This window comes from Antrostomus carolinensis, unplaced genomic scaffold, assembly GCF_000700745.2.
Source record: "Antrostomus carolinensis isolate BGI_N321 unplaced genomic scaffold, ASM70074v2 scaffold31066, whole genome shotgun sequence".
Classification (NCBI taxonomy): domain Eukaryota; kingdom Metazoa; phylum Chordata; class Aves; order Caprimulgiformes; family Caprimulgidae; genus Antrostomus; species Antrostomus carolinensis.
In genome coordinates, this window is record NW_010324475.1 from 5,380 (window position 1) to 22,330 (window position 16,951).

At 40.0% G+C, this 16,951-nt stretch overlaps 1 protein-coding gene across 1 annotated transcript in view; it reads right to left on the minus strand.

Annotated features, from left to right (window-relative positions):
* Positions 1 to 1,141: 1,141 nt before the first annotated feature.
* RFX8 (regulatory factor X8) overlaps positions 1,142 to 16,951 on the minus strand; it is a 28,411-nt gene continuing 12,601 nt past the window's right edge. The window contains exons 6-15 of the mRNA XM_029085698.1: positions 16,406 to 16,469; positions 15,256 to 15,390; positions 15,100 to 15,177; positions 14,483 to 14,596; positions 13,699 to 13,849; positions 12,211 to 12,269; positions 7,854 to 8,010; positions 6,224 to 6,318; positions 4,936 to 5,050; positions 1,142 to 1,398 (exon numbers count right to left, since the gene is read on the minus strand). Of these exons, the coding sequence (XP_028941531.1) occupies positions 1,142 to 1,398; positions 4,936 to 5,050; positions 6,224 to 6,318; positions 7,854 to 8,010; positions 12,211 to 12,269; positions 13,699 to 13,849; positions 14,483 to 14,596; positions 15,100 to 15,177; positions 15,256 to 15,390; positions 16,406 to 16,469 (1,225 nt within the window). The remainder of the gene's footprint in view (positions 1,399 to 4,935; positions 5,051 to 6,223; positions 6,319 to 7,853; positions 8,011 to 12,210; positions 12,270 to 13,698; positions 13,850 to 14,482; positions 14,597 to 15,099; positions 15,178 to 15,255; positions 15,391 to 16,405; positions 16,470 to 16,951) is intronic.

The window sequence follows — 16,951 nt, forward strand, 5'->3', positions numbered from 1 at the left end:
GGGTCATTATATTATGTTTGAAAAATAACAAAAGCTGTCAAGCATGTCCATCACATGTATAAATCATCCGTGATTTGTCCCCTTTGTGCCTTCTTTCTCCCCTTCAGTTTTCATTGCTGAACTAGTTTTAGCATATCTTTTTAAAAAACAAGGGTCCACCAAGGGTCTTTATAACTAATAAAGATGTTTTTAAAACAGTCCATTTCCAGTCCTTGTCCTAGTTTATGGAATCTGAATACATCTTGGCAGTAAAATAACTATAGCAGAATCACCCCAAAAATGTAATTATCTTTGTAAGTCTTGGTGCCATTAACATTTGTCCAGCACAGTTTTCTGGAAAACACAGTGTTCTCTGAGATTTAAGACGAGTACTGTTACTGCATGGAAAAGAAATCTGAAAACAGCTGAATATCTAATTCATCACTTTTGTTAAGCACAGAGGCTTGATCCATGTTCCCTTATGTCCTTGTATTTAACCTTGTATCCTAGGAAGAGTTAGAGTCCATCTTGTTTTCTACCTGTATGTCATGCTTTAAGCTAATAAGTCTGAAGCAGTGGACTGACTGCAAGAAAGTCTGGTGGTGCAGAAAGGTCTTAATGATTTCACACTTCTGCATCTTTTGATAAAACTAACAGGTAGGTGGAGGAAAGAGTCTCTCATTGCTTCCAGCAGCAAGAAGAGACTACACCATGCACTCTCCTGGTCAGTAGATACATGCAGCCTGTTTGTCAGCTAGACCACAAGCTGCTCCCAACCCACTAGAGCAGTGCTGCTCTTGCTTAGACAATGCTCAGGGAATCTGAAGGAGCACCAAAGGTCTGCTGGAAACCTAAGGAAAGAATCAGGAAACTATGGTGATGGGGAGGTGAGTGGTGTGGACATTACGATCCCTTGATAGTGTTGTGGGGTGAGATGTGGAGGATGCTTTGTGGCTTGAGGTTTAGGTGGCATTGGACACAGCTCCATGCAAACCTAGATTTCATTAGTTCTACTTCACACTCATAAAAACCCCCAACCAACCACACTCCTCCCAATCCCGCCCAATTTACCCAATTAATTTTTTTTTTTTTTTAATGGTAATTTTCTTTAAAGTTAATATGTATTTCACCTTGCTGCCTGGGGCTTTGTCCACTGAGCAACTCAAAACTCTGGAAAACCATTGCTTAATCCGAAGTTATTCTGGCTCTGCATCAAAAAGAGAGCTGTCTGTGGAGCACTGGCTTGAGGTTGCTTCTCTGCAAAATAGCCCCAGAGATGGCTGGGCTCATAAAACCACAGAACAGGGGACTCATTTTGCTTTGAGACCCAGAAACTTTCATCTCCATCTTCCTCTATATAGGACAGGAAAATGTGAGCCACGAAATCCATGAGTAGCATATTAAGCAAATACCAGGATCCTGGGTTTAAAGAAAAACAAAAATAATTTTAACAGCCTCTTCATTTGCTTATCTTCATGGTGTGTTCTTTTTTGAAGTGCTTCTTCATATTAATGGGCTAGACAAAGTAGCAGACTAGCACTCATCAAATAGTACTTACATACTTCCAAATATCATGGCAAAATAGGCACCAACTGCAGGTTTTAAACACAAGCAAAAGCCTTTTCCCCTTATTTTCGCTAGAGAGAAAGTGTACTTGTGTTTATTTGTTTTGCTGTTCAAGTTCTTCCCCTATGTTCACTGCTACTACAAGGCTTATCAACAACCACATATCATCCTTGTTCTACCTTCAGACAGAGAAATCTTTCCACCTCTTCCCAAACAAACCCAATCAGACGTCTGTGTGTCTTGTATGTATGACATTAAATGGCCTACCTTGCAGCTTGGGGCATAACTGGTAAAAGCCAAGAGAGACTCATTGAGGCCATTGAATTTTGAATCATACCTTGTTTGAAAGCCCTTACAGTAAAGAGTAGGTCTTCTTCCATGCCATAAATCTGCATAGGAATTCATCAAGCAATTCATAACCTCTGCATCCCACGAAAATATTTACATGGACATCAACAAGGAGATACCACAATTTATATGAATGACCAAGGCTTATACACCTGTAAACATGAAAAATACTGCCTCGTTTGATGTTATATGTGTCTGAGAAGCTGCTGCTTCTGCTGTTTGTCTTTTTGCCCATCGTTGAATTATAGCAAGGTAAGTGGAAGTACCTGTTTATCTATGGGACAAGGAAAGGGACTTTTATACTTGGAGTGTTCAAACTGTTCAGACCTGACACTAGTAGTCCATGACTGTTTCGAACCATCTTACAGGTGTTTTCAATATATTCAGTGAGAGTAAGCATGAAACAAAAGGTACCACTCCAGTTCTCCCTTCAGATAGTACAGAAGGACACAGTTTTGAAGAGGGAGTAGGTTGAAGCAGCTTGCCTGCAAAAGAGGAATGCACAGGTCACTGTCCAGCCAGTGTGGCTCAGCAGTACGTCCCTGAATGCCTCAGAAGGGCCACAGGTACAGAAACAGAGGTGTACCAGCTGACGTGAAGCTCTGCGATGGAGATATGTAGAGGCCCATTTGCTGGAGAGGAGATGTGGCTGAAGGAGCTGTGGAGGTCCCATTAGCCCTGACTGCTGTAGCCCACTTGCTCCTTGGTGCCTTACTTTGGGGGTAACTGCATGGCTCCTCCAACCACGCTTGTGCATCACCCATGTGGAGGCTGGGCTGGAGAAGTGTAAAAGTCAATCCTAAATCCAGAGGTGTGATGCCAGTATATTATGTGTGCCACATGTGCCAAGATCCAAGGCAAGAGCCCCAGGCAGAAGTAGGTTTGTGTTTGGTTACTGGTATGTGGTTTATTTTGGGGGAGGCACACTGCAGTAATATGACAATCATACATTTCCCTAAGTACGTGCATTTTCTCAGTGTGGATGCTACATATTTCGATTTGCAGGGTGCCCTCTGCTCCTGCAAGAAATTATGAGATTTAAGGAATTTTCAAAAAGCAGTGACCCTGAGTCCAGAACTTTTACACCAGGTGGCTTGTTTAACATAACGGCTTCAGCCTTGTCCACTAAAACTCAAATCCGACTGGAATAGAAACATGGGGAAAAAGGGACATTGATAGGTCATATAGCCCAGCATCTTAAAAAAAACAAGGGTATTAAGAAAGAATAATGATCAAATTAACTGGAGCATCACAGAGAAAGATTAAAAGATATTTTTAAACCCTCTCATATGTAAGAATAAATCTAATCTTAGTGTTACTGAGGTATAGTAGGAAGAGTGTCATAAGTGGGCTGAAAATAAAATTTGTAACTAGTTTAAGGAAGGCTCAGCAGAGGAAGGGATGCTCTCCATCACTTGTGACCCCAGCCACCACCAACTGCAGAACAGGGAGGCAATTCATTAAACTCTTCTTGTGGTGGAAAGAGGGAAGAGGATTTCATCATCCTGGGGAATTTCAGTAAACATGATGCTTCCAGTCCTGTTCTTGGAATTCATTCCTGATTTTCCTTAATGCCCAAAATATTGCATGTAGCTTTGCAGAGTTTTGTGCAGAACTCCTCTGGAGAGAGAGAAATGAATGATTATTTTATTAGTACTGTCATGCAGCAGCTGATGTACAAGGGACCCTACTGTGTTCTGTTCCCTGCAGACGCAGAACAAAACTGTGATCCCGCTCCAGAGAGTTTGCGATCTAAATATAAGGCAAAAGGTAGCAGGTAGGTGCGGAAAAGGGGTGCGCACATATATATGCACAAACACAGGTGTTAGCAGGGGAAGAATACTGAAGAATACAAAAGGCAACAACCTGAACGTGCCCCTTTGTTACGTCTTTGTAGGAAGCACATGAAGGTATGGTTTTGAAGGGGAATGTCAAAGAAGATAATGACCTTTTCTTTGTCTATTTGTGTGAAGCCCCATCCAATAGAAGAGGAAAAAATATGAAGGTGCTCCTTTGAAATATCTAAAAAGCGGTTCATACAGTTTGGGATCAGATGCTACTCACAGGAGACAGTGCATTTCTGCAGACTGAATAATAGAGACATATTAATATAATATGTCATATAATAGAGACATTAGAGATATAATAATAACCTCTGAAAGGTTTTACAAATGAAGAGAAAGGGAGGTAGGTTGGTGCAATATAGAAATGGAAGAGACTGAACTGATTCAAGAAGTGGTTGTTCCATTTGAAGCCACTTCCAGTGAATGCGACTGCAAGGTCCCTTCGCTTTTCTTGTCTTATACTGGAGTGGGATGGATTTGCTGCTTGACTGCTCAGAGCCCTAAAACAGAGAGAGAAAACTAACCCAGCTAATGGAGTGGTTAGTTTTCAGTCAGTTTAACGCCTTAAACAGGCTTGCTGCTCGCTAGGCAAGCTCTTACGTCAGTGGAAGGCGTAAGGAAAAGGAGCATATAGCTGTTGTCTGAGGAACTAACTGCCTTTTTGGCAAGTAGATATCACAGTGGCTCTGCTCTGGCTGTATTACACAGAAAGAACCTGAAGGACTGGGAGCTATCACTTGAGAGATCTGGAGTTTTTACGGTTTGGGATATTAGTGGCCCCAGCTCTCCATCACCCTTCTGCTGGGTTGTGCAGCTCTTGTAGGGAGGGAGAGCAGAGGCTCACACCTCTGGCTGCTGTTCCCCATATTTCCACAGACAAATGATGATTTCTGCAGAAAAAGGGAGTCCTGCCCTTCCCTCCGTCTCCAGCTGCATGCTCCTCCTTTCCTCTCTTCTGCTCATCCTAGAGTTTGGGTCAGAAAACAAATCTGGTTGAAAATGAACCGTTTAATTTCCCTGACCTGGTGAGCTACATCACCTGGTGAATGGTGCTGCTGGCTGCAAGGAAGTGAGTGGGAAGAAGTGATGCCTTTATTGACTGCAGCATGAATTTACATCAGTTAAAATGACCTGGTGCCTCTGCCATTTCAGCGCAGAAAGGGGCATATCAGATGAGAGTCACAAAGATCCTACTCACCAAAACTGCCTGCGTAGTTGAGGGTCATAGCCTTGCTTACTGCACTCAACAGGAAGTTCCATCTCAACTGAAAATCTGATGCCAGTTTTCTCAGTTCTTCTTTACTGCTGCTTGGCTGCAGGCAGACAAAATATTGCTTTATGATAAAGTTGTCTCAAATAATTCCTTATTGTGTTGCAGAGTATTTCCCTGTACAAACTGCATACAAAGGTGGAACAAGCAGGGTTGTTTTTTTTTTTTTTTTTTAGAATCCTAAAATAATTTATGTTGAAAGGGATCTTTGGATATCATCTAATCCAATCTCTTGCTCAAAGCACGGCCAGCTTAGTACAGGCCTTGTCCAACCAAGTTTTGTATACCTTCAGGATGGAGATTCCACAGCCTTTCCGGGTAACCTCTTCCCATGCTTAACTACTCTCATGGCAGTTATTTTTTTCTTTTTATTTCTTGTAAATTTTCTTTGCTGCAACTTGTCTCTATTGCCTTATGCCCTATAACTGGGAACGCCCAGGAAAATTCCTGTTCCATCTCTATACCATTCCATGAGGTAGCTGAGGGTTCTGTGAGATGAAAGCATTGCAAAGTACTATTCTTAATTTAAAAAGAAAACCAAAAAACCTAAAAAAACAAACTACAGAAGTACAGTTTACCCCGCTTCTTCAGAAAGGGGGGGGAGGGGGAAAGATTTTGACCACTACCTAGACCCAAATTAATTGGTCTGGCAGCAAACCAAATGCAGTGGTGCGGTCAAGCTACTGCTAGTTCTGAATCAGTGAAGGAATGGGGGTGGTAGAGTTGGTAACCCATGGGAAGGTGCATGTGTGAGCGTGATCGTACTTGAATCTTTCACAAGAGCTAGAGAAGAGAGTAATAGAGAAATCATCACTCTCCTACCATCTGCTAAAGTCAACAGGTTCATGAATCAATGATTTCGGGAATTATGATGTGTTCTTTTCATTTTTACTAACCTTTTTCTTCTGAAGTTTGTTTTATTAGGGACTGTTACAATATGTGTCTACAAAATGAGAGCAGATACTGAAACCACCCGAGTGGATATATATATATGCGCGTAAATATGCTTGTAGTTGTTTGCACAGATGGAATTTTCGTATGACAATTAATTTCCCCTTTTTCTGCAACATGCATAAATTTTATTTATGCAAATCTGCAGTCTGGTCACGTTGCTAGTGTACAATGTAGCTCCTGCAGACAAGTGACAGTCAGCATGTAGCAGGATAAATGATGTGATCACTCCTTCTTTTCTGAAATTATTAAATTAACTTTATACCTGAATGACAAAAGCTTGAAGATTTGAAGCCATACAGTTCAGAAGAACCCGGATATCTGTGGAAGACGCCAGCAAAGCCATTAAGTCCTTCAAACCTATGAAATATAGAAAGGAGGTGATTACTTGAAGTGCCTGACTTGCTTTTTGGTTTGTTTCTTCAGTTTTTAGCTTTTTTCCTTTTGTCTTTATCTTAAAATATATTAAGACACCTGTTTATAGCATTATGATTAATATAATCATACTGTTCCTTTCATGAGGAATAGTACTCTACTTTGAAATCAGTCAGAATTCATATTTATGTCAATTTCCACCATATCTGCACTGACCTTGTCATCAAGGCAAGAATAAATACTTCAAATACAAAAGCTGGAATGTGGTTATACACAATACCAACTTACTTATCTGGGGTTTTATGTGGTTGAGAAAAAAAAAAAATCTTTTTCATCTGCTGAGTGGGAGAAAACAGTTTTTAAACAATAACAGAAAATACAGAATATTCTGTAGACCATCAGAAATATAAATTATATTGCCAAATACCAATGCAGCTGTTCCACCCAGTGCCAGACGTTACAGCATTATTGCACTTCTCTGACTTTATACTCTTCTAACTGAGATGTCTTCCTTCAAAAAGGCATATGGATAGGCTCTGTGAAACCTTGCTTATTATAAATAACAATTTGGAAAAGCAACAAAACCAGAGAATGCAATAAATTCCCCTTGCAAAGAATATGACCATCATTAATATAACGAGCAAATGTAATAAAAGCATTCTGTGCAGTGTTTTTGATTTTAAGCCGTATATAAATATTTAAATGGTTCTCCTGATGGTTCTGTGAAGAAGGCAAATTATTATTCCTACTGAAAGCAGTCACGGAAAAGTTGTGGCACATCCCTTGTCAGTGAGTCAGTCGGTGGCAGGCCAGGAACAAAGAGCCGAGGTTTCCCCCTGCCAGTTCTATGCACAACCTCATCCAACGTGCCCATCTCTTGCTAATAATTTAAATGGCAGCCCATTAATCTAAAAATTAACTTGCCATTATGTTCCCATCTTTTTTCATTGAGCTGGCAAATGCATTTTGTCATGGCTGCATACAAACTGTGTATTGTGTTGTTTACAGCAGCACATCGATCCCACAGGCTGCAACACAGGGAAAGGCCACGAAAGCTGAAAGGCCAGTAGTCTTCGTCCAGTTCAGCATACAATATTTTAAAATCCAGACACAAGAAATGATTTTGTGTACTTCAATTAACAACAGAGGAAAATGTGAAATGCAACTCTTAGGAACTTCTTTTTGCCAAAGAAAATGATAAAAAATTAATATCCCTCTTTGTCAACCTTCTTCTAGAAGATACAGCAGTTAGTAACACAAACCCCACTGCTGCTGCCACAGAAAGCTCTAAGAGAGAATCAGAATGGAAAGCCTTTCATTCTTAACCTTTAAAGTTAAAAGGATAATATTACTTGCTGCATTCTCGTTTTTATTGGCTCTTTGCCAGTACTTCAGGTTACAGCAAGACTATAATTCCCGTGAGGGTAGATGCCATGAATAAACAAGAGGAAATGCTGGAGCTTTAACAATAACAAGCAGGGGCTTCAGTGGATAGACAAAATACAGCAAAAAAATGTTACATTTCAGTTCTATGTTGTTCGGCAGCTCCTCCGGATTCCTAAAGTTCTCTTCAAAGAGGTTTCCAGGCACATCCAGAAATCCCTGATTGATGACAGCATGCAAGTCTGATAGCAGCACAGTGACTTTGCTGTTGCTGTTCAAGACTCCTCTCATTGTCTATACAGAATAAGAAAACAGTTAGTGCCTTTCATTTTCTCAAGCCCTTAACTCAGTCAAAAAGCTTCCCTTATTCAATACTAGACTTTATATAACCAGTCTCTAAATTGAGAGGGTGGAGAGGGGGGGTGGAATCAAAGGAGATAAATCTTAAGTTGCCTTCAAGAGATTTTTGTTCTGGCAGATACTCTTTTCAATGACACTCTGTGTTGTTGTCTGTGATGAAGCAGACAAGGCTGACATACTTGAAGTATTTGTGCAATTGCCTGGGCAATCGCTTTTGCCTAGAGTTTTTATAGTTACGCCAAATAATGGTATTTTGTCTAAAACATGGAATGGTGTATCAGGGCTGACTTTCTCTTGATGTTACCTGGTTTTAGTACATGTTTCAATTAAATTCAAAGGCAAGTTTTCAGAATTTGCCCAAACCTTTGAGAAGGTAAAAATAACATTAGAACTATGGTAATTAGTTAAAATAATACTAGTTGGGATTTTATCCCATTTATCTGCTTATGAGTCATTTGTGAATGAATCTGGCTTCATATTTGTCCTAAAAAGTATTACTTACATAGATATTGCAAACAATTTTCAGCCTAACATTTGATCCTCATCTCTTCTTTTTTTTTTTTAATTAATTGCTAATATAACACAGTATTGCTTCAGATTCTCGATGAAAGAATGAAAACGGTGAAGGAAATTAAACCTGAATCCATTAAAATTTGTTAGTCCATACATTTAGTCTCTCACTTCCACACTGGCATCAGTAAGATCCTAAAGCCTTAATTTTGGGCTTTTATAGGAATAATCCATGTCCAGTTGGGCCTTACAGAGGAAAAATATTTGTTGTAATATTCAGAAAAACTTCAGGATTCATAAAAGTTTTAACGCATCTCATTCACCAGGTGCTTACCGTGACTCCACAAGCAGCAGTGAATGCTCCTGACCATTTGCTGGCAAACATAATTACCAATCTAGCAATTTATCTTTTTCATCATTCTGCTAGCTGTACTGAACTACCAAAGCACTCTGATTCTTGCTCAATAATCCCCTTTGGCTAAGTTAAAGACAGTCTTTTTTCTGATTTTACTGGGAGTTTCTAGTGTCTGAAGAAGAGCTGCTACTTGCAAGAGGAACACACGACCCAAAGGCTGTGAAGTACCAGGAGCAGTGTCTCCAGTACACTGCTAGCACCCCACTCACTCCATGCCCCAGTGTTTTAGACTGGTCCCTTTAGCCGTTGCACTTTGCTGCATGAAATATAATTTTCTAAATGACTGAAAGGCAGCTTTGGCAACACTTAAATACAGCTTACCAGAGGCAGGAATCAGCCCCAGGGAATGACAAGCATCGTATTCACATTGCTTTCTCACAGGGAATTTGCACCTTTTTCTGCTCTAATTACTTTTGCATGTCCAGGTAGTAGCAGCTGTCAACCTGCTTTATCTACCCATGATGGGAATGTTACTTTTTTTCCTCTTGAATGCTGACCCTGCCACAATTGGTTCCTATTTTCTCTCCAGGTGGCTAAATTATTGCAAAGTTACACTGTTCAGAGGCTGTGGCTGTTCAGCTCCTCCATAGAACTTCTCATCAAGAGCACTCTCTCCTGCTTTGACCATCAGCATCAGGTGTGTTTTAGGCAGAGAAAACTGAGAAGGATGATTAGAAATATCAAATGACTCCTATGTGAGAAAATAAGATAAACTTCAGCTTCAGACAGAAATAACTGAGGAAGGATATGATGGAGGTTTGTAAGGAGAATTGTGTGAAGAAGGGTAGAAATTTTAAAATAATAAAGTGTTTTTTCACACAACAAATAATCAAACCCTGGAACTCACTACCCCAAGATGTTGTGGATGCCAAAATCAAGCTATTAAATACCAAGATGTGGATACAACTTTCATGTCAGATTGCTGGAAGCCAGGAGAGTACAATGGAAGAGGAGTGAGGTATCATTTGCTCTATTCATAACCACTTCACATGAGCATCTGATGAGGGCCACCAAAGCAAACAGGATAGGAGTCCACACAAGCCTAGGATTGGGCCTGACTGACTAAAACACTCAGCAGTCCTTTCTGAGTGACATCCACCTCCCCATGAAGTATCTGCATTTTTCTCACAAGCTGAAAGTTTTAAACACCCGTGGTATTCAGCTCACCATTTTCAGGTGTGCCTTGGACAGGAGGATGCATCTGCAAGAGAATGTTTAGCCGGTATGTGTTTCCTACCCTGTTTTGCTGGAGGCCAGTATCCATGGCTTTGGCAAGCTCTCTAATAGAAGTTGTAATAGAGGCTATGTGACTGCTGAAAGACTATGGGGTTGGTTATTTACAAGACTTACTGAAACTATTGTTTTTAAATTGCGATGAGACTAATCATCACATACACTGGAATTCGTTGGCCCTTACCTTGTATTTTAAAGAGGCTCTAGAGAAGGTGCAAACATCATTTACTTGTGAGAACAGTGCCAAGAGCTTGTTAGCATGAACAAGAACCAGGCTCAGAATGTGCTGGGCTGTAAGCATAGATCTGACCCTTGCAGACCCTGAGGTCTGCAAGGTTCACTTTGTGCCAGTTAAATGGTGTAAAGGAGATGTAGAGCACCCAGAGGCTGCCACTAAACAATTCCCCTCAACTAGACTGAAATTCTCTTGCCTGAAATCTTGAGGATGTGAATTCAGTGTTGACTCTCTGCAGCTTTTCCGCACATCAGGACTAGGCAGGGAAGAAGCAAAAAGCTGCAACCAGCCCCTTGACATCATGGCTCAAGCACAACAAGAATCATATAAAGTCTGAGTATGCAAATCAAATGCAAATGACTGGGAATAGCTGGCACTTGCAGTCTTTCTGGATCATAAGCACTGTTTAGAAGCACATGAAGCTGAGCTTTTCAAATATTTAGTATCTCCAAGGGCTGCTGCAGTAAATGGGAACTGTGAGAGCTCAGCACCTCACAAAAGTCAACCTTTTGCCTGTGGTAGCGCACCTATGCATGTTTGTGCATTATAAAGATTTTTAAAACCTTTTTTAAAGAGAGGTGTGTCTTTTGTGTGTTGCTGGTAATGAGTTTTCCCACAAAGAGAAGCTATGTTTGTTAAGGAAGAATGTGACTGCCATGCAGTTCATGAAGCCACAGTCCCCTTCCTTCCTCCCCTTTATTGTGGGGACACAGTCTAGTGATTTAAGCCAGGCAGCACGTTGGGAGAATCTTGTGCTGCTGTTTGAAGAAGAAGAGACAATATACCACCTGCTCTCTTCTGCTTACTTCCCTACTCATGGTCTGTCATGGCCCAGACCACCTCAAAAGCCAAGGTTTTGAAAGTATCAAAGGACACCAATGGAAGGAAGGCTGCAGGGAGGGTACAGCCCCTCATAGTAATAGCACTGAATAAATACAGGGTAATGAAACAATTTCCTTTGTGGTGTTCAAAGGGTTAAGAATGCGGCTCCTGAACACATCTCCTTTGCCACTGTAGCTGCAGAGAATGATACTGTAGAGCAAAAAGCAGGCAGAGATATTAATTGTTAGAGAGATTTTTGTCTCATTCTTCCCAAGGAGAAAAGCCAGTCTGAGTGATGATTCTGAGGAGGAAAGTTCAGAGGCTGCTTCCCTGCAGCACTCCTTCCAACACTGTCTGGTCAGAGGATGGAGAAGATTTTGACAGCGGATCCCTGGGATCCATGAAAAAGGTGAGGGTCTCGTGCCCTTACAGACCTCACACCCTGCTCCCCCACCACGCAGCTTCTCTGCAGCCAGCAGATGAGTGATTTCCTTCATGCAGGCTTCTGTAGCACTCCTCAGAGTGGTCAGGATGCTACAAAAAAACAATTTTAGAATGACTCCAACATGTGCTATCTGACTGACTTTTGCAAGGCTGGGCGAAGGTACTGGAAACTGTCATCTGACCCTTCCAGCTACTGTGCTTTCGTCTCCATGGGGGACCATTAACCATATCTTAGATGCTTTCACAGAATCTAGAGGGAGGAAAAGGCCCCCTCAGCATACTTACGGCGTGGGAAGAGATAGGTAGGAGGGTGAACATGATTTTGACCATGGTCAATATACAGCTAAGAACACCTGTTCTGCTGCTGTTGTCCTACAATGGAGCATCTCATAAATAGTCCATTGAGGGAATGGTTCATAACTCCTTGAGGGAATGAGATGCCCATAGTTGTTGTTTCACGGATTCCAGAACATACCTTGGCCATGTTAGAGAGGTCTGTCTTTCTGCCGAGTCTTTTAATAAACACTGTAACTTCTGTTAAAGAAGAAGAGGCAGATGTTTCATATCATTAATATTTTACAGTCTAAAAGACGTTAATGAAGACAGGTCTTTTAAGTTAGAAAGTAGATCCCTAGGGGAGCAACAGGCTAATGGAGGGGACAGCAGGGCCACCGAGCCAGCGTTATGGGCTGGGGACCCTCGCAGTTCAGAGCTTGCAAGCAGAAATTGCCCTAGTCACCACTCTCCCTTCACTGCAAATCTATTAACCCATGACACAAAGGAAAAATACTTCCAATATTTTTTTTTACATTAAATACTTGTTAATTAAGACTAGTACTCTTTTACATGTATGAAGATGAATTAAGTCAATGTTAATTCTAAATCTCCTATACTTTGTTTAGAGGTTTTACATTTCCATCTATAACTTTGCAGCACTATTATAGCAGTTGGTTTCTTTGATTCTATTTTCTCCTGTTTATATTGTGTTGTAATTATGACAAGCATGGCCCAAGAATATCCTTTTTAAGAGTAAAATATAAAATAACTAATTCTTAGTTGCAGGAAAATCTAATATAAAGCAACTTACAAACTTCTGTAGACAGGCAATAGTTTTCAAGTGAAAATTTCTGTTTCTCTGAAGTTTGTAGAAACCAGAAAGACCAGGTTGTATATACAAAGGGCTGCAGCTGATTAATTACATATACTTCCATGCACACACATGTCAAAAACACATTACTGAGTTTGCTCTGTTAAGCATTCAAATGTAAGAAATGCCAGAATTAAGACTGTCTGTAAGTCTTCCTTGAGCATATGAACGCTAATACAATCTTTCATCAACATGAGAGCCCTCCTTTGCCACTGAGGAGTTATCTTCACTCAGTGAGCAACTGAGCAACATTATGTTTCAGTCAGAATCTTCAGCATCATATATAAATATATGTATGTATGTGCATACATATTTACACACACATATATACACACCTTTGTGTAGTACAGATTTTTCCAAATCCTCCTGTAATGACAGAGTCATAGTTTCCCTATGGGATATGGCTTTTTTTCCCTTTATATTGAACTGTGCTGTAGCCATTAATTAATTTCTCTATCTGCATAAAACCACTTGCAAAGTGAAGAGGCAGAACATTATCTAAATTTCAGAGGGCAGATTGCATATTATTCAGTCATCTACACAGCCAAAGCAATCATGGCAAGAGACAGATCTTTAAAAAGATTCAAGTGTATTATAATTTACCATGAACTGGGAATAATTTTGACTTAAACTTATTCTCACACATTATCTGAGTATTTATTTTTAACTGTGTCCCAACTAACTTGTCCTCACTACTATCAAAGTTACATCAGCTAATAAAGTTTTTAAAATAATTTCTATAAGTCTTGTAAAACAATCTTCTCTGAAGTTTAAGCAAAGATTATTTTATGAAAAATCTCTGTTACTTAAATGTACCTGTAGACTTGGATGTTTGGAGTGACAATGGAAACTCTTGCAAAGCATTAAGCAGCCAAAGTTCAACATTTTTACTGAACAATCTGATTGACTTAATGTGTTCCACATGCACATCCTCCAGGAAATCATGTAGTAGGATGTTCTCGATTTCCTAGAATACAAATTCATGGACCTGCACATGATTGGCATACTACAGATATTTGCAGCAGCATGAAACAAAATTGTATTGATAGTTTAAATGCAAACGTAAAGCAGCCTGCTTTTTTCTTCCAATTAAGCAATAGCAAAGCTACATTTATTAGCAGAAGGAAAAAGATCCTAACAATAAACATAGTTTCCTGAATTAATTAGTAGACACTACTTAATGACCTGCTGTAAATAAGAAGAAAATTATTTGGAAAACTGTATATTTATATGTGGAATATCATGGAGAAATGCAGTAGTGTTCTCAAAGGAAAAATAACTTGTAATTTGGAAAACAGTTATCGGTCGAAATTTCAGTCACATAGATTCATGCCAGAACCACGGACCACATTTATAACAGCATATTCCATTGATACTAGAGACTTTCAAAGGAATATATAGCAGCAAAATGGAAGTTGTCTCTAATTCCACTGGCTCTTTCAAAATCCATACTGTGCTGGCTCAGAAGAAGCCAAAGAACAGATTTGAGGTACTAACGAAAATCCCATTGTACAGCACACAAGGAACAGCTGGTCCTCCTCCTCAAAAAGACACATACACATAATTCCATAATTACAACAAACAAGTGTGTCTACTGTACCTTGAATAGCTGCCTATCATAGCTTTTGAACAGCTGGCACACATCTGGCAAGGACATCAGTGCTATCCTTTCAGGCTGCAGAGACCTCCAGAATGACATGATGCAGTCTCTCACCTGTTGCATAAAGTCCTCTGTGAATTTTCACCGATTTTACACTTGTGAAATGTGAAGTGTAATTCAGTAAAACTACACACATAAGCACAGAAGCAAAACAATGACCATGGAGCTGGGCTCTTTGCCTGATCCTTTCCTGGCTGGGCTCTGGTGTACACGGAAGCATCCTGGGGCAACAAGCTGAACCTCACAAGTCAGTGTAGGAAAAAAAGAACTGTGCCCTGGATATGCAGATATAATAAAACATATGTGTCCGTGGCCTTGTGCTTTTTGCTGGCCTCAGATCTGTTGATGTGCCAGGATTGTTCCAGGTATGCCTACAAGCTTGGAACATGTTGTCTTTATTAAGAATTCCCAAATGATTTGACTGAGTGCTCCTTTTGCCTATAAATGGTCATCTACCTTAGATCAAACCATCAAGTAAATAAGCTACACAGAAACAATTTTTGCCCTTAGAATTGTTTGCTATAATCAGAATCAGTGTTATTAAAGCAAAGGCATACCTTGTCAAGCTCGCCTCTTCTCACCATGTGTAAAATATCTTGACAATGGCTGTAGTACTCATTGGCAAGCAGTGCAACCTGTGACCAAAAAGAGGGTACAAAAAGATCTCACAGGCCAAGAGCTAACTTGCTTGATGACCGAATACTTGAACATACCATTTCATAGGGGTATTTCTTCCTTATCTCTTGCTCCCAAAGATAGAATCTGCTGAATTCCAGCCAAGGGTACTGAAATCTGTCTTGTTCACTCTTCAGATAAATGGCAGGTGGAGAATGGTGTACATTCTTGCTCTCAATGCATGAGAATTTATTTTGCACAATTAAAAAAAAAGAAATCACAATTATCTTGTTGGTTCTGTTAAAGGTATTAAGTACTTTCCTGAAATTGTATAACATGATTTTTTAATAAGCTGTATTTCTTCAGAGGAATGCTTGTCTTTTGGTTTTTTAGAAAGTAGGAGTGGATGAAAGAAACAAGAATGGCTGAGTAATTATTTAAATCCTAAACAGTACATGAATTTCTTTTCAAAACCTGTGAATATTTAATGCTATACATCTCTTTCACATATATTTTCTATAGCACTCATGTCACAGTTGTATCCTTCTAAATAAGGCTGCAGATAGCTGGCTCTGCTGTCCGAGTGACAGCACGTTCCTCATCAGCTGTCATTACATCCACTTCAGAGCACTCACTACCACACTCGAGTGCTCCATAAAAATAAGACAAACATCCAGTCTCTCCTTTTTCTCTCGCTTCGGTCCATCTAAGTTTGTTGCTCATGGTCTGCTGGCTGACTTCCAACAACCCTGCTGTCAAGCCATCCCGTGACAGCACGCGTATGGGAGAACTGCCACAGGTTAGTCTCACATCTGCCCTTTTTGGTGAGCTGGGGTTGCCCTCTTTTTTCTTAATCATTTCCTAGTATTTAAACACTTATCATGCCAATAAACTCTAAGTGTGTTGAAGACACCAGCTCAGTAGCATGACAGTCTGTTACCGTGGGCCTCAGACAAGGAAAGTTGTGCCCCACTAACTCCCCTAATATTCAAAATGTGGGCTGTCAGCCACGATTTCCGCTCTCAGCACATATAAAATTACTTGAGCTGACATTAAGACAACAAAAATATTTAGCTACCAGGTGCAATGGGAGTGGGGGAAGTAAGCTTTTAGTGAGATTACACAGGCAAAGATCATTTTGAAGAAGATGATGGGTTAACAGTATTTAATCAGAACATTTTATATAGCAGTTCTAATTAAACACACAGATAGACATTTTGTTGTAAGTCTAATGTATCCGAAACTCACTGTTCTTTTTTTTTGGCTGGTGCTCTTGTAACCAGCTGCATCTCCATATCTGTAGGCATTTCCACTGTGGTAAAATATACAACAGAAAAAACACATTTAAAAAGCTCACCAATTATTTCTGTATTTGGTAAGAAAATGAGCTCAAACTGAATAGAGTGCACTAGGTTGGAGCACTGTGTTTGGGAAACAAACCCCGCTCTCTTTCCTGCCATTCAGCAGCCCCATGATTTTCTAATGAGCTTGAAGACCAATTTCTTAATTTTAAGATAAAACTGAGCCGTTAATTACAAAGACAGCAAGGTATTAGCCATTAAACAGTGCAATGCCTTCCAATTCCTTACACCAAAATTGTGGGTTTGTATTTGTAGCTACCGTTTGTTTGGAATTATACTAATAATTATAAAACATGCAAATAATGAAAGCATAATCATCTTTGTGCTGTGATTTCACAGTAATTACTTTTTCTTTACCTTGTATCAGTTTAGATGGCAATTTTTTTTTTCTGATTTTCCCCCATTCACTTTACAAGCCTGCTGTGGTGTTCCA